This window comes from Camelina sativa, chromosome 2, assembly GCF_030686135.1.
Source record: "Camelina sativa cultivar CO46 ecotype springtype chromosome 2, ASM3068613v1".
NCBI classification, from domain to species: Eukaryota; Viridiplantae; Streptophyta; class Magnoliopsida; order Brassicales; family Brassicaceae; genus Camelina; species Camelina sativa.
In genome coordinates this window covers 12,502,092-12,522,178 of record NC_141881.1, presented here as the reverse complement: position 1 = coordinate 12,522,178, position 20,087 = coordinate 12,502,092, and the positions used below count along the sequence as shown (strand labels likewise).

Genomic DNA, 20,087 nt, shown 5'->3' with positions numbered 1-20,087 from the left:
ATTGTGAGTTTATATATAGTTGTTAGAGGCCTAAACCAAAGCTTGAGATACTTTAATACAAGCAGAGACTTATGTATATTGACTATCTACACTAACGAATTGACTGATATACAATAATTTTTTTTTTCCAAAATTAGTTATTTAAATCATAAAAAAAAAAAAAAAAAAATCCCTTCAGTGGGATTTAATGAGCCAAAGATTAAAAAGAAAAAATCATTTTGAAATTTGCATAACGTAAGAAAAGAAAAATGAAGAAAACCTCTTACAACGACATGATCGATGAAGAAAACTCTCAAATCTCAATGTGATATGATATAAGAGTAAACTCTTTCATAAGATCATATCCAACTTTATCAAGTCGCCTAATATCGTCTTCTGTAATTCCTCCATACATAACTTCTCTCATACTGCTTCTATTCGGATCAACATACATAATACAGAACCATTCATATAAAACCCTATCTAGAATCATAAGCTTAAAAGCTCTGTAAGAAGTGTAAATAAATTCACCAGTCTCAGTAACACCCATAAACTTCCACTTTTTTTTCTTGAAATCATGAGGTGAAGGAAAATGTTTATATATCCATTGGTTGTGATTCTCTCCATCCTCCAGAATCCACAATTCAACTCCAGAGGGAGTGGAACTTACCAAAGCTAATCTTCCCTCAAAAGATTCCCAAAATATACCTTTGTGATATTTCTTGGGATGTTTAATCAAATTGAACTTTTCGGATTTGAGATCAAAACTCATTATCCCACGCACTGAGCCCAAAGCACAACCAAAAGAACCTTCATAGTAGATAACTCCATCAATGCATCGCGCACAACCTGTCACGTAGTAATGACTAGGGAAACCTCTAGTTAGTATTCTCCATGATTCTTGAGCTCCCAATGTAAGAATCCCAATCTTGTTTTCTTCCATAAGAATGCATAGTACTTTGTGTCTACCGTTGATCGGATCATAACCCAAAAATCCTGCTTGGGGTCTGCCTTGGTTGCAATCAAGTTTAGGTAGTGTGAAGAAGCTTTTCATGATAGGGTTTCTAATAAACATGACATGTCTAAAAGTTTCCACGTAAATCAAGCCGTGGACGGATTCGTAGCGTCGGATATTATCATTATTGGGGATTGTAAACTGAAAACTCTCCACTTTAGGACCAGTGTGTAGCGGAGACGCAAAAAAGAAGAGCTTGTCCTTTTTTCTGAAGATTAGCATAACACAATGCCGTGATGACATTGACCGTGTCACGACCGAGTTGATGAAACCTGGAGTGGTGGTTATTGAATACCAGAGCCTGGAGACGGAGCTAAGTCTCACAATCGATATAGCTGGCAGTCTTAAGAATATCTCAATGATTAAATCAAGGGGAATATGCTCTGAAGACTGTATTGTTCTCTGGTGATCGCTCCACAGTTTGACCTTTTTAAAAAACCTATACTCATAACGAAATATTCACCTCATTAAATTCTACAAAGATTTAGAGAGAAACATATCCAAAATCCAGATGAAGGTTTCTGTTTTTGACAAACACAGTTATTGCTTGCGTAACAAGCAATCGTCGTGGTTGTTAGAATTTACCTTTTTCTGGCAATGTTGATGGTTCTGGTGGCTTCCCTGACACCTTCTTTGTCAAGAAACACCCTAAATATGGTCCAGATTTCTTATTAATGACCAGAATTCTCTTCCAAAAACCCCCAACTTGAACCTGGATTTTTATCACAAACAACATAAGAGTTAAGACCTTACTTGCCACTGTTTTCACTTCTTCTTCATCACAAGAAAAACCAGTTTTGAACCCAAGGATCCAACTTATCAAAACTAGATCTTTCAGAAGATATAAATAAGTTTGGTATCCTTACCTAACAAACAAGTGATGACGAAAGATCGCCTCCGGTAAACAACGATAATGAGCGATGGCTCTGATAGTGACAAGCGGTGGCTACGTTGATCAACGGAGAAGACCAAAGGTGGGACTTTAGCACTAGTTCTTCTCCTTGCGGCAACGACGATACACACACTCAAACCCTTGTTGAGTTGGGACTTTACTCAACTTGGGCCTTAATGGGCTGGCTTTTCCTGTAAATAGAATGTACGAGTTTTAGACCATTATTAATTTGAGGAGGTTAACGTTTGCTTATGTGTTTTGTCATTAAAACTTATCCTAAATAACATGACGTTGTCATTAAAAATATGATTTTTCTTTTTAGTATCAAACATGAAATCATGTCCTTCCGTTTCCTCTGCATGTGTTAAACCATACAATAGTTTTGATAAGGAGCTTGAGCAGTCTTACTACCAGTTCTTCAAGCAGTTTTCAGAAGAATAAGTTACACCAAGTGTTGAGTAATTGGGAGGAGAATACTCATTTACTAATATGGGAGAATCTTCTACGAATGTTTTGATTAAGATGAATTGTTTTTGCAATATAAGTAGCACTGAAACATGTGAAAGTCTTTAATTAGAGAATGTATACCCAATAGAGATGATGTTTCTGTTGTCTATAAACTAGATTCTACAAAAAAAAGAAAAAAAAAAAAAAGAAAAAAAAACAACAACAACAAATTCAAGTTGAGTAATTAGTTGCCTTGTGTATCAAGCGAACAATTGCTCATCGTATATAGATCTATAATGGTCTCCTAATGTTTTTTATTGTTATTATCTTTGTATCGTACTCGTTGAATGACATATCAACAAAAACTTATCTTTTGAAACTTGAATTAATTTCATCTATGTTGTGATTAATTATCACCAGTTTCATTCTACTCAAAGGAATTTTCTTTTAACCTGTTGGACTTATTAAAATACTCATGCACTTGACTAACACCAGAACTTATCAGGATCCTAGGGTTGAATGGGATGCTAGAGCGCATGAGCTGCGAGGATGTGAGCTGACCAATGCAGACCTCTTGAAATTTCCCAACAATTTTGTTTTGCATCAGTTTTCAACATGTAGATCCCACTTGACTCCGACTAGATGTAGACTATTGTGTAAAATGTGTACCGGTTACATAATTGTACACATTTAAACTAGTTCCTAACTTTTTTCTTTTTTTTTCAATCATTTGTATTTTTATTCTAATGCTTGCATTTACTCTATGCATGTGTTTAAGTTTCATCAAATAATACATGTTGTTTAGTACGATCATGTAGCAACGTTCACATGCTCCAGATTTATTCAATATCTACATAAGGAATATATAGTGATAAGAATATCCTCAATTTGAATGGATTTTCTTGTTAGTTTTTTAACCTGAGTTGCCTCCTCGATTTGTCAAAATATATACTTAAATGATTAGGTAGAGAATTTATTTTATCCCTCTTGTTGCATTTGAACCCGATTCACCAGCTCTTTAAACTTTGTCTTCACTTTCTCGTTCAGTTAAAATAACAATTTATAAACTGTCAAAGTGGTTACTAATTAAGAAAAAAAATTCAATTAACCTTTTTTCCCATCGTTTTTTATTAAGCTAAAAAGAGTTGTTAATAAATTAATTACAATATATAGCATTTGTATCAGTTTATTAAATAGTATCAATTATAGTTTGGAGTTTGGAAAATAAAATTAAAAAAAATACTTTACGTAACATTTGACATTTTTGTTGCAATCAGAATGCATTAAAACATTTATTACATTTTCTATTTTTTGGAAACTCTTGAAGATGTAATCTTTTGTGAGGATGTTAAAAAGAAAAACATGTAAACTAAACTCTGAATTGTATTGAAACTAGGATTTAACCGCGGTACACCGCAGGACAATATTTTTAATTAATTTTAAAATTTTAAAATTTATATTGTATTTATTTGTTATTTTATTATTGTTTTATTAATTTTAAAAATATAAATTTTACAGGTATTTGATATAAATATTCAAAGTAGAGGACTTTTGTAGTGTTTTCAAGGTTTTAACCCGTGTGGTATATGTATAGTCTAGTAATACATTTATCTCCTAGTACACATCTAAAAGTGTTTAAAAAAAACAATTCCACTTAACTCCCAAAATCAAAATAAGTTTTTACGTAAAAAAAAATCCAAATAAGTTTTTTTTATCAAGTTTAATTATGTTAATTGTTTTACCAAATTAGCATATTTTTATAGTTTATAATTTTTCCATGTCAATATATAGTTTATGATAATTAATAGAATTTAACTTTTTTTGGTAATTCCTCAAAAAATAAAAAATAAACCAAATTATATGGGGGGTTTCAACATATTTAATGTGACATTTTATAATTGGATTTTTGGTGTAGAAAATTTATTAATTTTAATATAATTATAGATATTGTAAACTTTTGTTATGGAAAATCTGTTGTATCTATACTATTAAAGCAGAAGTACTCACTAGACTCAAATTGGACTATGACTTTGTTTTGGTACATTTTTCATTAAAAATGATTAGAGAATCACTGAATTTAATTAAATTAACCTATAGTTACGATTTCTAAATGACCATTATACCCCTTGCTCGACTTCTTTAACCCGAAATAGAAGAAAAATCTACACGCGGATCCGTTTGTAATCCGGCTTGATATTATTCAGATCGTGTATTTGGTTTGAATGGGATGCTAGAGCGCATGAGCTGTGAGGATGTGAGCTGACCAATAAAATGGGTGCTCGTTTATTACGATGATCATTGTTGGATAGTTGGATACTAAATCACTGGAATTAGTAAAATAATACATTAACAAAATTTAAATTGTACATTAACCAAAAATAAAAATAATAATTTACTCCGCGGTATACCACGGATCATGATCCGGTAGACATATATTTTCCATAATTGATTATTTTTAGAAATTTAAGAAAATGTCACATAATATATGACTAAGATAAAAGGCTTTCTTGAGTTTATGAAAATAGAGGCATTTTTGAACATGCCCATTATCAAAATTACATATTTTTATGTATAAAATGACGAAATTACTTTTTTTTAGTGACAACAAGAATTTACTGCAAAGTATGGTCATTTGCTCCTCGTGTCACAGTCAAATCATTAAAACTGTGTCGACTGATGCACTACTTGCATCAATCGGTGCAGTCGCGCGATGCATCGCCCAACGCGATCTCCTCCGTCTCCTCTCGGCTCCATGATGCCGAAACCGACCTCCAAAGGTAAATAAACTCACAGCAAACACTTAGATACGAGCACATAAGCATTCAACACCTAAAATCACGTAGAAACACATATCTAATCGCTTAGATCAGCCATGATCATGCGCTCACCTTTGAGAATGATGAATCTGATTCTAAAACCCACAGGAGTAGCTTTTTAGCAAGCTCATCTCACGTCCTCAGCCTCAGATCTCCACTCCTACGAGCAGATCTCACAAAAAACGGCTTAGAACTTCTCAAAAACGATCAAAGGAACTTTTTAGAAATTTTTCTCTCTTTTACAGAAGGAACAAATGACCAAACTTGGCCAAGGGAGTCGAAGTATCCTTATATACTCGACTCCTAGGATTACCTAAACCCAAAACACAACAACACGTACGTTTAACTTAAGTTGTCCTGCATACGTGTACCTTGCGGGCGTTACAACGACTTGTTAGATTTACCATTTAAACTAATTTGAGGATTTTAACTATAAAATGAAACTAAACTAATGACAGACTCCGAGTTGTTGGATTTACCAGTCAAACTACATGTCGAATCTGAAAATTTGGATCAAACCTTTGTATACGGTAATTGTTTCGTTCTAACCACATGTAACAAATGTTTCGTCTAGTTGGGCCTTAATTATAATAAGTGTAGGCCCAATAACGTCAAAGATAGAACGAATATTCTGTAGCCCTAGAATGTTCTTTCACCTCAGATTAGGGTTACAAATTTGTGTGAGAGACTATATATAAATCTTTTTTGCCTCCTACGAGCCACAAGTAAGCATCAACCATGGAGCAAACTTTCATCATGATCAAGCCTGACGGCGTCCAGAGAGGACTTGTAAGCTTCTCTTTCCCACTCAATACTAACTTGATGTAACTAAGGTAATGTTCTTCACTTCCTTGGATTGCTTCTTCTTGAAAACATCGAGACTTGATATAGATTTGTGTTTTTTTTTTCAGATCGGTGAAATCATCTCTAGGTTTGAGAAGAAGGGTTTCACTTTGAAAGGTAATGATTCTGCTACTAAACTTGTTTGAGTGATTTCAGATTATAAGATTAGAGATTTCTTAGATCAGATTTGAGGTTTTAGTGTCACTTCCATAATCAGATAACTAGAAATTGAGGATTATCTAATTTGGAAGAGAGATGTCTCTACTCTTAGATATAGTTCAATAGACCTTGCTTGGCTTTGCAAAGATTATGCATGTGTTGTCTAATAGATTTTAGATTTTAGTATCTGTGCCTAAGAATGTGTTATAGACATGTCTGTGGTTATGGTTGGTCTAGTTTCTGGAAATTTTGTTATACTTGATTTGGAAGATAAAAGATCATACCTGTGTTGTCTAATAAATTTTGGGTTATGGTATATGTGTCTTAAGATTTGTGTTGTGTGTAGGTCTGAAGATGATCAGTGTAGAGCGCTCTTTTGCTGAGAAGCACTACGCCGACTTGTCTTCAAAGCCTTTCTTCAATGGACTTGTTGACTACATTGTGTCCGGACCTGTTGTTGCCATGATCTGGGAAGGAAAGAATGTTGTCTTGACCGGACGTAAGATCATTGGAGCAACAAACCCAGCTGCTGCTGAGTCTGGAACTATCCGTGGGGACTATGCAATTGACATTGGAAGGAACGTGATCCATGGAAGTGACGCTGTCGAGAGTGCACAGAAGGAGATTGCTTTGTGGTTCCCTGATGGTCCTGTCAACTGGCAGAGCAGCGTTCACCCTTGGGTCTATGAATCATGAATGATCTGTTGCTTTTTTTCAGTAGTGTGTTTTCTATGTTCCCAACATTGCTTGCTTTTGTGATGACTCCTATATTTTAAGTTGAATTTGATTCTCCTTCTCTACATTGCTTGCATAGTTAGATATGAATGCAACTAATCCTCCTAATGGCAGGTTATTACAAAATTATCTTGAACAGTTTTACAAAGTCAAAAATTCACCAAATCTTTCCCTTTTCTTTAGCTCATCTTATTTGATTACAAAATTCATTCTTATTAGTGATCTTATAGTCTTGTTAGTGTCTGGATGCTGTCAAAAAGTTGTGTTGTTCCCTCCAATGTTTGATATGCTATTTGTCAAAGTTGATGGCTAACAAAACTTGCAGGGGACAAAGAATGTGGTAAGAGAGAATTGTGTTCCACATTAGAGTACTTTGTATGAATGTTTCTATTTGTCTACTGAATAAGCAAACCTTTATAAATTGATCTCGACCTAACATTTAGATAAATAAATAAATTTTACAATTTTTAGTTCTTCAAGTCTTACATAGAAAAAAAAAATCCAACGGCCACAGGTTTAAACTTAACCCGATCTCAACAATCTACGTTGACCGCTTATTTTAAGCGCCTACTTCATCTGACCGGAAGAAACGGTTCAGACTCAACCACCGTCAACGATCAAAGCCAAGTTTGTTTGTTCTCAAATGGACAGCTAAAGCTAACCAGTTTTTTTTGTCCTCTTCCGATTGCTGTTGTCCATAAGAACCTGATGAAGCGAAAACACTTCTCCCTGACCATCGTTAAGCGACCGCATTTCCAGACCGCCAGCCGTGAGTTGTCGGAGAAGTGTCTCCAGACGAGAATGCGACGACTGATCTTTGGTGTTTGGACTTGTAGATAAAATTGCTGCATTCACTGCGTCTGCCACTACTTCTCTTTGAGACTCTGCTAGGAAATATCCTACAGTCGATTCTTGAGGGCGTTCATATACAAGTAGGGCAAAACAGTCCTGAAATAGATATAACAAGTCACTCAATATATGACTTTGAAATCAGTAAATATCGATAAAGTCAACAATCCATCACTAAGGTTTAAGGTTGCAGAAGCATCAGTACCTCTATAATGTCTTTGAATGCAGTTAAACCAATGAAATTTGCTAACTCCACTCTTCCATATTTCACAGCTTCTTCTAGTGCTCCAATCTAAAGTATCTCACATTTTTCCAGAGTATTTACTTAGACACTCTAACCGCAGTGGCTCTGATGTGTAATTCATACATATGGAATGAAGAGCATACCCGTACTAATTCAATGAACTTTTGACAGTGAAGGAGGAAACATACTTCTGATTTATCATTCTGCAGATGATACAATTGGGGTAAGAGGAGTTCATATTTCAATGTAACAATATGACTTGTTCCTCAGTCTACCTGAACAAGTTGGGGATAGCAATCCCGGAGTTTAGCAAGAGCAGCATCAATGTCACCCTTCCCTATAAGCTTTACCAACCGAAGCATGGATCAGTACAATACTAACGAATTTGGGAGAAGGAGTCAAAAGGCGCAAAATAGATCAATAATACCTGTCTAAAAATTTTCCTTTCATGCAATGCATACGATGTATCTTGCACATCAATATTATCTTTTACAGCTCCATTGATAGGACAAACTATGCTTTTAGTAGCCAAGTCGAATTCATGAAGAGTATCTTCATACCCATAGTGAAGCAAGTAGTTCTTCACAAGCCTAATGACCAAAGATTAAGGCTTAAGCTATGCGGATAGATTATCACCAATCTGAAAACACAAATGAAGAAAAAAACAGCACCTCAATTACTACAGAAAACGAGTGCACTCACCCATGACAAATGTTTGGAGGTATGGACATCATATCAAATTCTATTTGTTGCTTATTCCTCTCCGATGCTTCATATCCCTAATACAACATAAGAAGGGTAACAGCTGAATCAAACGATAACGTACACACATATCTAATCCATACCTCAAACACATAACTAAGGCAGAAAGGGAAGAACAAGGTCTTACAACCTATATAAATCTAACAGGTCATGCTTGATCAAAAGAGAATATCAAAGCATGCATGAAACAAGCAATTACGGACGAAATGTTTTACATGGAAAACATCTGCCACATTATATGTTTTTACCATCTGGAAAAGATGCATATTTATCGTTGTCATTCACAATATCCCATGTCCAAATCACTCAAGCTAAGAACTAGCAACTCTAGTCGTATGTAAACAAAATTGAGAATCATACCTTAAAATCAAAAGCAAACTTCTCTTGCCCAAAATTGACAGTAACCCTACCAAGATTCAGAACATAAATGTAAACCACATGCAAGAAACTGAGATAATTTACGCTAACATCAGTATAAATAAAAGAAAAAGATAAGAATAAGAGCATACTCCTCGTTTTGGCTATGCACAGCTACAGTAGGAAATAGAGGACCCTTGATGTACTTGGAGACAGTCCCTACGAGAGTTCCATTTACCCTGGCATCACGCAAACAAGGATATGTTAAAATAGCAACATGAAAATAAATCGGAAAAAGACATCTATTTTCAATTGATAGCAAAACATTTCTAACATACGTGAAAAAGAATTCCTGCGAATCATAGTTTATACCCCCACCGACTGTATCACCGGTTGTATAAGTCGGACCAAAAGCTTCACCTTGTCTTTTTCCAAGATATATAAGTCCATCCTCACCATGATAGCCACAAGTATTGACTTCCCATCTAGCCAACATTACAGAAGAAATAGCCACACGTGCAAAGTTCAATTTGAATGAACAACAACAAAAATATAGATGATACCTCTTCTTGCATAAACAGAACTCACGCAATCGAACCAAATTTCAGATCTTTCGGAACCTACTTAACTTAAAATAGAACTAACACTATTGAACACTATCCAACCAAACTTCAAAGTTTCCTGAACCAAATCCAACTTCAAGAAAACTAACGCGATTTAAACATGATTGAACCAAACATGATAGAACCTAATCAAAGCATAACTTCCTCTCAGAAACAGGCCTGAACTGAACACCAAATCAAATTACTTTATCAAAGAACCTCGAGTCTACATGAAAATCTAAACACAAAATCGAAAAGGAAAATTCAACAGTACCAACGCTGGCTCGCAATTCTGAATTTATCCGATATAGTGATTCATATGATCATAAAACAGAGCATATACATATATGATTATGATTAAATTTCAGATCTTCCTGAACCTAATCAAATTAAAATAGAACTCACACAATTGATCCAAACTTCAGAACTGTCCTAAACCTACTAATCAAACATAAACAGAACTCACTCAATTGAACCAAATTTGAGATTTTCCTTTCATAACCTAATCAAATCTAAACAAAACTCACACAATTGAAACCAAAAATTTCAGATTGTCCTAAACCTAATCAAACCATAACCTTCCCTAACGATTGAATTGACACGAAGCAATGTAAATAATACCCAGGCTGTCTCGCGGTTCTGAAGCTATCGGTAGTGAAACCAATGGCGACACGTCCTTTAACACCAGCATCTTTGACATAAATCTCGAAGTAGTAAGCGAGACGCTTACACGGAGCAGGCTTATTAGACTGAACAACGCCGACGTCGTGACCGTGTTGGGCGACGCCAGTGTATTTGAGAGAAAGCTTATCGGGAGAGATGATTACAAAATTGCTTAAACCGTTGATCGTGTTTAGCTCCGTCGGTGATTCTTCTTCTCCTTCTTCGTCATCTTCCATCGCGTAGTATGGTTTAGACGAGTGACGAAATTTGTGAAGGAAGTAAGAGTTGTTCATTCAAATCGAATTGGAGGAAACCCTAGATAAATTCTGATTTCGTAGGTTACAGAAACACCATTGTTGAAGATTTCTTTTTGTTTTTTCAAATAGTATATGTTCTTTCGGTTTGGTTTTAATTCGAATTATTCGGTTTTCCAAAACGTTGATTTTAAACCATGGTTTTCGAGTTAAATTTACGAAAAACAATTATTATTGTTTTGGATTTTTGTCAACTATATTTATGACTTTTTTTAAATGTGGTTTTAAAATAAATTTTTAATTTTTCAGTTCAATTTGGATTTAGATTGTTTTTTTTCCGGATGTTATAAGAATAATCGTTTAAAGAATTTATAAAATATTCAAACTAGTCTCTAAATTGAATGTTTTATATCTTTAAATTGAATGTTTTTTTTCGGATGTTATAAGAATGTTTTATATCTTTAAAAAAAAGCATGTCTATATGTTCAATTTAGTTTTAGGTTTGATTGTGATTCAAATTGTTTGGTTTTCTGCGGGAAAAAAAAAGAAAAATTGGTTTTCTTAAAATTCAGTTTATAAAAAATGGTATTTTAAATAAATGCTAAATGCTAAATCTAATTATGGAAGAAAGTTTTAGTACAGTGTTGACTGTAATTCCAATAGTATTTTGTTCTTAAACACCGTTGATAAATAATGGTATTTTAACTAAAACCTAAAAAAAAAATTTATTTCCAAACGAAAGTATTTCGATTAATGTTTTCATTATTTTTGTGAGTGTGTGTGTGTTTCTAGTTAGAAGTAGGAACCACTTTCCCCAATCTCCTGTTTTGTAGGAATCCATGATTCCACATTTACTTCCACGTTCAACTGTATCTCTTATTTAATAAAGGATCAATGAAAAGAAATTAAACAATAAGCACATAGTTTCTCTACAAACAAACAAAAAAACTTTTGTTCTTTATCAAATTTTCAACCTTGTTTTCATTTGGTATCACAACACAAAATCATATATAGCATGGTTGCAAGTAACAAAGACAGACTTGATCTACTCGAAGTCAGCTTGAGCAACGTCCAAGAAGAGCTCGTGAAAATGCACGCAGAAGCCAATGAGAAATTTGCTCACATTGAAGCCTCCTTGAAAAATCTCATTGAGACTATGACGAGACAAGCCATGTTCACAACGTTGGAGTTTCCTAAATTTTCTAGAGGAGATCCAACAGCTTGGCTGAGTAAGGCCAAGCATTTTTTTGAGTTTCAAGATATACGTGAGGATCATCTTCGCGTGCAATATGCATCTTACCATCTCGAAGAAGAAGCATATCAGTGGTGGCTGGCAATGACCAAGACAATTAAAAAAGATAATACGGTCATCACTTGGAACGTATTTGAAGAACATATGTTGGATCGATTTTGTCCGATCGAAGATTTCCATGAAGCGTTATGCAAGATTAAACAAACGGGCAGCCTTGAAGACTATCTACGGGAGTTCGAACGTCTTTTAAGTAAGGTCAACGGTTGGACACAAAAAGCCTTGATGGGAACATTCATGGGAGGTCTTCACTCATCAATTTCTGATAGTATTCGAATGTTTCACCCTCAATCCTTGACGGACGTGATCATGCTGGCTAGAATGAGAGACGAGCAACTACAGAAGGCGAAGAAGAGATCGGCCAACAACCAGTATTAGGCCACACTCTATTTATATTTTCAATCTCCTAGTACTATAGTTGAGATAGATTTTTGTTTCCTAGTTCATTTTATATTTATAACAAAGCCTAGTCAAAAATGTTTATCTAGCACCTCTAAGAAGGATTGAGTTAGGTGCTATACATGTAAGACAGACTTGAAAGCTTGTGTTCCTATTTCCCAAAACTAGTGAATTATTCGGTTTTCCAAAAAGTTGATTTTAAACCTTGGTTTTCCAGTTAAATTTACGAAAAACAATTATTATGGTTTTGGATTTTTGTTAACTATGGTCTCATTGGTAACAGCTGTTATTTTTGGCCGTAGAGATTTTGACTTTAAAATTTTAGCTGCAGAGAATTTGGCTGTAGATATCTTGACTGTAGAAATTTTAACTGTTAAAATCTGATTGTTTACCAATAACTTTTAAAGTTGTAATTGTTATTTTATTATTATTATTAAATAATAATAATAATAATAATAATGAATATATATTATGTCAGACATTAATTCATATAGCACTTTAATGAAAAATAAAATTTTATTAATGATAAATTAAAATTCTAAAAAAATAAGTCAATCAAATATGTGATTTTGTTTGAAAACTAATTAAAAACAAACAACTATAAGAATAAGAAAAATAACTGAAATTGCAGACATCAATTTATTAAGTCATTAAAATTTTAAATAGTACTAAAATATAAAATGCATTGAGTAGTTATATGAGCAGTCAAAAATCCATTAAACACTAATCAATGCATATTTTGAATGTTATTCTATTTTTTTTTTTTTTGAATTTAATGTTAAATTATATTCAAAAGAGGAATGGCGTTTGTACAACTAGTGCATCATGTGTTTGAAAATATTTGAAAGAAAAAATAGAGTTTTAAGTCTCCTTGGCATCAGATCCTAGCACTGAACCAAAGTTGTAAGCCTTGGTCATAACGCTGGTCTCTCATCCATTGGATAGCAAGGAACTGATTTCTAACCTGTCGATCAACCCACTTAACGATTTGACCTGCAGTGTGCGCTGACTCCCCATGCCTTCTGCCATTACGCTCTTTCCAAATGGCATACACCAAAGCTTGAAAAACGTATCTAGACAAGAACGCCTCCGTACGATCACGCTGCTGGTTCGAGAGATAAGTGATAATCGCAGGCCAGTGCGTGGTATATTCAGCCTTGTAAACCCCTTCGGCAAGAGCAGCCCAAATTTTAGAAGCGAAACCACAAGAGAAAAAGAGATGGTCCCGTGTTTCAAGAGCTTGATGGCAGAGAAGACAGTCGCCCAAGAGATTCCTGGTCCACCGAATCATTCCGTCCCCGGTTGCTAACCTGTTGTGAACAGCTAACCAGACGCAGAAAGAGTATTTTGGCATAGCATGCAGAAACCAGACTCCACGATGCCAAGCAACAGTAGGAGATGTGGTTCGGATATGATTCCAGATGTCCTTAGTTGAAAAGCGTGGATGATAAACATCATTCTTACCCCTCCAAAGAACCACATCAGGCTGCTCTGTTCTCCGCTGAAACTGTTGGAATAGAACCTCTTCAATAACGTTTAGAGAGTCTTGACGATGTCTCCGCTGTCTATGAGAGGACCATGCTTCCGCCACAATCATAGATTGTCCAATCCCAAGTGCAAGAATCCCCTGTCTCCCCACAACATCCTCCTGTTTCCCCAGAGGAGACCAATTGTCCAACCAAAAAGAGGTCAAAACACCGTTCACAACCTCAACTTTGCAGAAAGATTCAGCCAAAGCCTTGTACTTCAATATTTTTTTCCATATCCATGAGCCTAAACTAACAGTCTCCTTTGCTAGCCACAGCGGTTTGTTCTTCAGTAGAAATCTATCCACCCACCTAACCCATAGAGAGTTACTATGAGAAACAATTCTCCACACGAGCTTAAGACAACACACATCATTTGCCTCTTTCAAAATCCGAAGTCCTAACCCCCTTTCCCTTTGCAGCTTGCAAACCTGCTGCCATGGAAGTTTCGATTTCTTTAGATTCATGTTGGCACCGGACCATAGAAAAGCAGAGCATATTTGTTCAATTTCTCGTATACACGATCGAGGCAAGTGAAACACACTTAACCAGAAGTTACAAGTGCTCCAGATAACCGAACTGATGAGATTAAAATGCCAGCAAATGAGAGAGAACGAGACGTCCATGAACCAATTCGTTTCCGGATCTGCTCAAGCAATGGAGCATATATAGTCCGCCCCTGAGAGGCGTTTAGTAACCAAGGGCAAGCCCAAATACCTTACAGGAAGCTGACCAACATCAAATAAGAACTCAGTTGCGATTTGTTGACGAGTCGTGTCTGTGACCCCAGCTGAAAACAAGGTATACTTCTCCATATTGATTTTCAACCCCGAGAATTTTGCAAACTTGTCAAAAACATCAACAATACCAGCAATGGAGCGGAGTTTCCCATCTGATAGCACCATGAGGTCGTCAGCGAAGCTTAAATGAGTCAACCCTATATTGCGGCAACGTGGGTGGTAATCAAATTGTCCTATCCCCGCCACCTTATCCAACAACTTTGAGAGAACATCCATACAAATGACAAAAAGGTAAGGAGACAAGGAACACCCTTGTCGTAAGCCACGTGAGCTTTGGAAGTAACCCGCAAGTTCACCATCCACTTGAACCGAGAAAGAAGCCGTAGTGATACATAGTTTGATCCACTGTATAAACTGGGGAGGAAAACTAAGAGTAGCAAGAACATTGAGGAGAAATGACCATTGAACAAAGTCGAACGCCTTAGAAATATCTATTTTTATGGCACATCGTTCTGAAATAGAGTCTTTGTGGTAGTCTTTACCGAGTTTTGTAGCAAGCAATACATTTTCAATCAACAAACGATCCGCCACAAAAGCAGATTGGTTGCCTGAGATGAACTTTGGGAGAACTTGTTTCAACCGATTAGCAATAATCTTCGAGATAACTTTTTATAAAACATTGCAGCAGGAGATAGGACGATAATCCTTCATCACAGAGGCTTCTAAAGTTTTAGGAATCAGGGCAAGAATGGTGGAGTTAATCCCCTTCAGGAAGAACCCTTTATCAAAAAAAGACTTCACCGCCATGGTAAATTCAGCTCCAATAATATCCCAGGTCGCCTTATAGAATTCCGCCGTGTAGCCATCAGGGCCGGGTGATTTGTCGTTTGGCACAGCAAATAGAACCAACCTAGACCCTGATTAGTAACAGACTTTTAAGAATTTAAAATTATTTAAAGCATTGACAGCTATATTTTTGTCAATCAGACTTTTATTGCTTTTATTTTTTTTTTAGTTTTGAAAGTCACTTTTATTTTTTCTTTCCTTGTTTTCTCAAAAATTTTAAAGCATCAAAATCATGCTGTAAAACTAAATAATTTTAAAAACATTTTTTTTTTCTCCCCATTATATTTAAAAGCTCTCCAAAAGTGTATATATATATTTTTTACATATTATATTTTTACAAATTAATTATCCTCATTTTATTCCCTTTCTTTTAAGATCCATTTCAATAATAATTTTTTTTTTCATCATCATAATTAATAATGGTGTAAAAGATTTAAGAAATTCATCATTAATAAGAGAGTAACATTCAAAACAATGCACTAATAAGTGTATAATGGATTTTTGACTGCTAGTATAACTACTCAATTAAAAAAAACATTCAAAACAATTAAAAATCAATCAAAAACCAATCACCAAAAATAAAACAAAAAAACAGAATTTTCAAACAAAATCATATATCTGATTGACTTACATTTTTAAAATTATAATTTATCAGTAATAATTTTTTTTGGTTATTAAATTTCTATATGGATTAAATTCTGATATAATTTATATTTATTATAATTATATTATTAATATCTAATGAATAATAAGAAAAATAGCTACAGCTTTAAAAGTTGTTGGTAAACAATCAGATTTTAATAGTTAAAGTTTTTAAAGTTTTTACAGTCATAGCATTTACAGCCAAATTCTCTACAGCTAAAAATTTAAAGTCAAAGTCTCTACAACCAAAAATAACAGCTGTTACCAATCAAAGCCCTAATATCTTCACTCTTACCGTAGAGGTAAGTTTGGTTTGGTCATCCAAAGAACAACGAAAAGGTAGCAACTCTTGAAGCTCATCAATAGAAATACCCTCATAGTCCGTAGGGAGAAACTGAAGGAATTCTCGAAAATACTTTTCCGCCTCTGTCTTAATATCATCGCCTTTCACCACCCGCCCATCACCACACTGAATTTCATGGATTGTATTCATCGCCTTCCTAGCCGCATCTGCTTGATGAAAAGCTTTATTTTATCCCCCACCTGCAAGGCTGCAACGAATGCAATTTTGACCTTTGTTTTAAGAATTTCTCCTCAAGGCCAGCAACCTGCTCCCACCGTAGAAAGTCTCATTTTCCTCCTCCATTGACTGTGTCGTTGGATTAGTCAAGTTCTCCTGCTGCTTCTTACACAGATCATCCCATGCCTCCGATGACCGCTTTTCCAAGTGACTAATACGCTCCTTTGCCATACTGCAAACTGTAGGCTTAAGTCCCTTTAACTTTTTAGTAAACCGATGTAGAGTCGAAGTAGAAAGGAACAGAGGCTCCGTTCCAGTCCAATAGTTCCGCACCGTCAGTACAAAATCCTCCATTTCCATCAAAACATTAACAAACTTAAAAGGTCTGTGTTTGTGTATAATACCAGTCGCCTCACCTGTCAAATGAATCCGACAACGCAAATGGTCTGAACAACCCCCTGCCTCAAAGACACTATAAGCATGTGGATAAGCCTGGAACTATATATCATTCACCAACACCCGGTCCAATTTCTTCATAATAGGATCCTCATCTCGCCTATTCCACCACGTAAATAACGGACCGTGGGATGCCATATCCATCATCAGACAATAGTTCACGACCTCCTGAAAATCACCCATACCACTTGTAACCATAGGAGACACATCCACCCTCGAGTGCTCCTCTATATCAAGAGTCTCATTGAAGTCACCCATGATCATCCAAGGTTTACCTCTAAAAAGAGGCGAATCGTAATGGTCCTTTAACTCCTGCCATAGGACCTTCCTCTGTTCCGCAAGGTTCAGAGCATACACAAAGGAACAAAAGAACTCATCGGCTTGATTTTCCAACTTCACCGCACAAGTAATAATCTGTTCTCTCTTATAGACAGGCGTGAGTCGCACATTGCCTCGCCAAGCAACCCATATGCGACCCCGCCTATTCTCCTCGTAATTAGTCAACACCGACCAACCATTAAACACAGCTCGACTTAACCTCTCCGCATTTTTCTCTCGAACCCGTGTTTCCAACATACTACCAAACTAAAACGAACTCCCCTCCACCCACCGTTTAACTATGGAATGCTTTGAAGATTTGTTTACGCCCCGGACATTCCAAAAGAACCCCGACATCTAAAGGTTTGGAGGGGTAACCTTCTTTCCCAAGTCTCTAGGATTAACCCTAGCAGACTGAGTAGAGTAGGTAGAGATAGTCTTATGAGCAGTTTTTGAATCCCTAGGGAGAGATGGCCGTAAAGCAACCGCAGGTTTAGCCCCGCGATCCTTAGCCAATGTCTCCGCACGTTGAACCTCCCTCTTAGACATCGCCTCTGAAGTTGATGGAAGCGGAACTTCCTCATCACTCACCGTCCCTTCCTCACCATTATCCCCCGCGATATCAACATCCTCTTATAGAACCGCATATGTGTTTGACAGGGTGGTGACCCCCGGATTTACACCATCCTGCTTCTTACTCGGACTACGACTTGACTTGGAAGGGGTAACCCAGGGCTGCTCCTCTGTGTCAGCACTAGCCTCAGTTCGAACGTCAGACTGGACACCCTCTTTGCTAGCAGCAAGTTCCTCCACCAGTTTAGCAGGAACCACTATTGACAAATCACCTTTCGTATCCTCAACCTCCTTGACACCTACATTTCCAACAACCTCCTGTACACCTACATCGACCCGATCACCAGTTGCAGGTAAAGTCAACTCCTTATGGTTGTCCACAGAGAGACATGTATCTCGCAGGTGACCCCATTTCTGACAATAAGCACACTTGGGCGGCAACCAAGGGTAAGCATAGTGTATTACAATATCCAACTCACCATCCTCCTCTCCAGTAAACACAAACTCCCGAGGCAAATCCTTCGTTAAATCCGCTTCGACCAAAACCTTCGCTTCATCAAACCTAGAACAAGTGTCTGTTGTGGGATGTAGCCTAACAGGCTTGCCGACGGCACTGGCCAGAAGTTCTAAACCCTTGTCCGTAAACAAAGGGGGTGGGACGTTCGTAAGCGTAATCCACAGTGGGATAGATCTCATCGCTGGCTGTGTATCCTCGGTGAAAGGAGACCACTTTGAAACAATCATCGGGATGTCCATAATATTCCACATTCCTCTGTTTAAAACACGATGGCGGAGACCTTCATTCCGAATGCGGAACTTCACCATGGAATTGTTTACCGCGTAAACATCAATGAGAGCCGACCTATCCCCCAAACGCCAAATCTTATTCACAATCATGTGAATTTTCCCCACATGTGGAGCCTTGCCATTCAAAAAAATTTCGATGATGAAATCCTCCCATAAAGGTTTGGCTCCAACAAAAACCTCCTTTGGAACCACGACCTTCTCTTTCCCGTCCACCTCCGACACCACAAACTTCTGCTAAACGAAAACATGCATCTTAGCCACGGTAAGCCAAGTTCGATTCACTTCTCGCTTCCCCGTCCCCTGACTCTGAGACAAAACTTCCTTAGATCTTCCCTCTGAATCCTCCAACTCCACTCCGAGTCTCTGGATCCCACCAACAGTAAGATCCTGATCAACCACCACCGCCAGACTCTCCCGTTCACGGCCTGGAGAGGCCGTCGCCGGCACCATACGTGCACAGGAAGCCAAAAACAGAACAAAACCCTAATCACTTTTAAATTGCCCTTCCACGTCAGCACTACCAAAAAATAATTGAATTGAATTAACGGTTTATAGAATGTTATTCTATTATCAATGATGAATTTCATAAACTCTTTTATAGTATTATTAGTGATGATGATGACAAAAATAAAATTTATTATTGAAATGGATCTTAAAAGAAAGAGAATAAAATGAGAATAATTAATTTATAAAAATAAAATATGTAAAAAATATATATATACTTTTAGAGAGCTTTTAAATATAAAAGGGAGAAGAAAATAATGCTTTTAAAAATATTTAGTTTTTAAAGCATGAATTTGACGACTTTAAAAAAAATGTGAAAACAAGAAAAAAAAAAGCGGCTTTCAAAGCTTTAAAAAAAATAAAAGCAAAAAGAAGTTTGATTGACAAAAAGTGGCTGTCAAGGCTTTAAACATTTTTAAAGTCTTAAAAGTGTGCTACCAATCAGGCCTATATTTATAAATTTTTTTAAATGTGGTTTTAAAATAAATTTTTAATTTTTTCGGTTCAATTTGGATTTAGATTGTTTTTTTTCCAGATGTTATAAGAATAATCGTTTAAAGAATTTATAAAATATTCAAACTAGTCTCTACAGAAGTATGTTTTATATCTATAAAAAAAAAGCATGTCTATATGTTCAATTTAGTTTTAGGTTTCGACTTTGATTCAAATTGTTTGGTTTTCTGCAGGCAAAAAAAAAAAATATTGGTTTTCTTAAAATTCAGTTTATAAAAATGGTATTTTAAATAAATGCTAAATGCTAAATCTAATTATACTAAATAAAAGTAGAAGCTATAAGCTTCTAAGCCTGTCCACCTAAGCTTTAAAACAAC

General features: G+C 36.0%; 3 protein-coding genes and 1 pseudogene across 4 annotated transcripts; 1 reads left to right on the top strand and 3 right to left on the bottom strand.

Moving 5' to 3' along the window:
- Positions 1-292: 292 nt before the first annotated feature.
- LOC147948505 (putative F-box protein At4g09190) lies at positions 293-3,454 on the bottom strand. Its single transcript, XM_087467345.1, has 4 exons — positions 3,443-3,454; positions 3,128-3,183; positions 1,580-1,642; positions 293-1,433 (listed from the first exon to the last, which is right to left on the bottom strand). Exons 1-4 carry the CDS (start codon positions 3,452-3,454, stop codon positions 293-295), a joined length of 1,272 nt encoding a protein of 423 aa, XP_087323471.1.
- Positions 3,455-5,798: 2,344 nt separating this feature from the next.
- On the top strand, positions 5,799-6,951 carry LOC104719564 (nucleoside diphosphate kinase 1). Its single transcript, XM_010437510.3, has 3 exons — positions 5,799-5,938; positions 6,061-6,109; positions 6,498-6,951. The coding sequence occupies exons 1-3, from the start codon at positions 5,888-5,890 to the stop codon at positions 6,845-6,847; spliced, it is 450 nt and encodes a 149-aa protein (XP_010435812.1). The 5' UTR covers positions 5,799-5,887; the 3' UTR covers positions 6,848-6,951.
- Positions 6,952-7,299: 348 nt separating this feature from the next.
- On the bottom strand, positions 7,300-10,778 carry LOC104719553 (ran-binding protein M homolog). Of its 2 annotated transcripts, none has more exons than XR_015578572.1 (10): positions 10,322-10,778; positions 9,437-9,583; positions 9,251-9,337; positions 9,102-9,147; positions 8,682-8,758; positions 8,407-8,569; positions 8,255-8,316; positions 8,123-8,182; positions 7,941-8,027; positions 7,300-7,834 (listed from the first exon to the last, which is right to left on the bottom strand). XR_015578572.1 is itself a non-coding variant. In XM_010437500.2 (10 exons), the coding sequence occupies exons 1-10, from the start codon at positions 10,654-10,656 to the stop codon at positions 7,544-7,546; spliced, it is 1,362 nt and encodes a 453-aa protein (XP_010435802.1). In that variant the 5' UTR covers positions 10,657-10,778; the 3' UTR covers positions 7,300-7,543. The 2 variants fall into 2 exon arrangements, 1 of the variants encoding a protein (XP_010435802.1); XM_010437500.2 differs by having other exon boundaries at positions 8,255-8,323.
- A 2,424-nt stretch (positions 10,779-13,202) lies between these two features.
- On the bottom strand, positions 13,203-19,203 carry LOC109126483 (uncharacterized; annotated as a pseudogene).
- Between the last annotated feature and the right edge of the window lie 884 nt (positions 19,204-20,087).

What these genes read in the sequence shown, in the direction of transcription:
- LOC104719553 (XM_010437500.2), bottom strand. Translation starts at nt 10,656, where the DNA reads ATGAACAACTCTTACTTCCTTCACAAATTTCGTCACTCGTCTAAACCA. An exon ending in AAAGGAAAATTTTTAGACAG is followed by an intron (nt 8,324 to 8,406) that starts GTATTATTGATC and finishes CGGTTGGTAAAG; the next exon opens with CTTATAGGGAAGGGTGACAT. An exon ending in AGTTCATTGAATTAGTACGG is followed by an intron (nt 8,028 to 8,122) that starts GTATGCTCTTCA and finishes GAGATACTTTAG; the next exon opens with ATTGGAGCACTAGAAGAAGC.
- LOC104719564 (XM_010437510.3), top strand. Translation starts at nt 5,888, where the DNA reads ATGGAGCAAACTTTCATCATGATCAAGCCTGACGGCGTCCAGAGAGGA. An exon ending in ACGGCGTCCAGAGAGGACTT is followed by an intron (nt 5,939 to 6,060) that starts GTAAGCTTCTCT and finishes TTTTTTTTTCAG; the next exon opens with ATCGGTGAAATCATCTCTAG. An exon ending in GAAGGGTTTCACTTTGAAAG is followed by an intron (nt 6,110 to 6,497) that starts GTAATGATTCTG and finishes TGTTGTGTGTAG; the next exon opens with GTCTGAAGATGATCAGTGTA.
- LOC147948505 (XM_087467345.1), bottom strand. An exon ending in ATGATCGTACTAAACAACAT is followed by an intron (nt 1,643 to 3,127) that starts GTATTATTTGAT and finishes GACCATATTTAG; the next exon opens with GGTGTTTCTTGACAAAGAAG. An exon ending in ATCAACATTGCCAGAAAAAG is followed by an intron (nt 1,434 to 1,579) that starts GTAAATTCTAAC and finishes TTATGAGTATAG; the next exon opens with GTTTTTTAAAAAGGTCAAAC.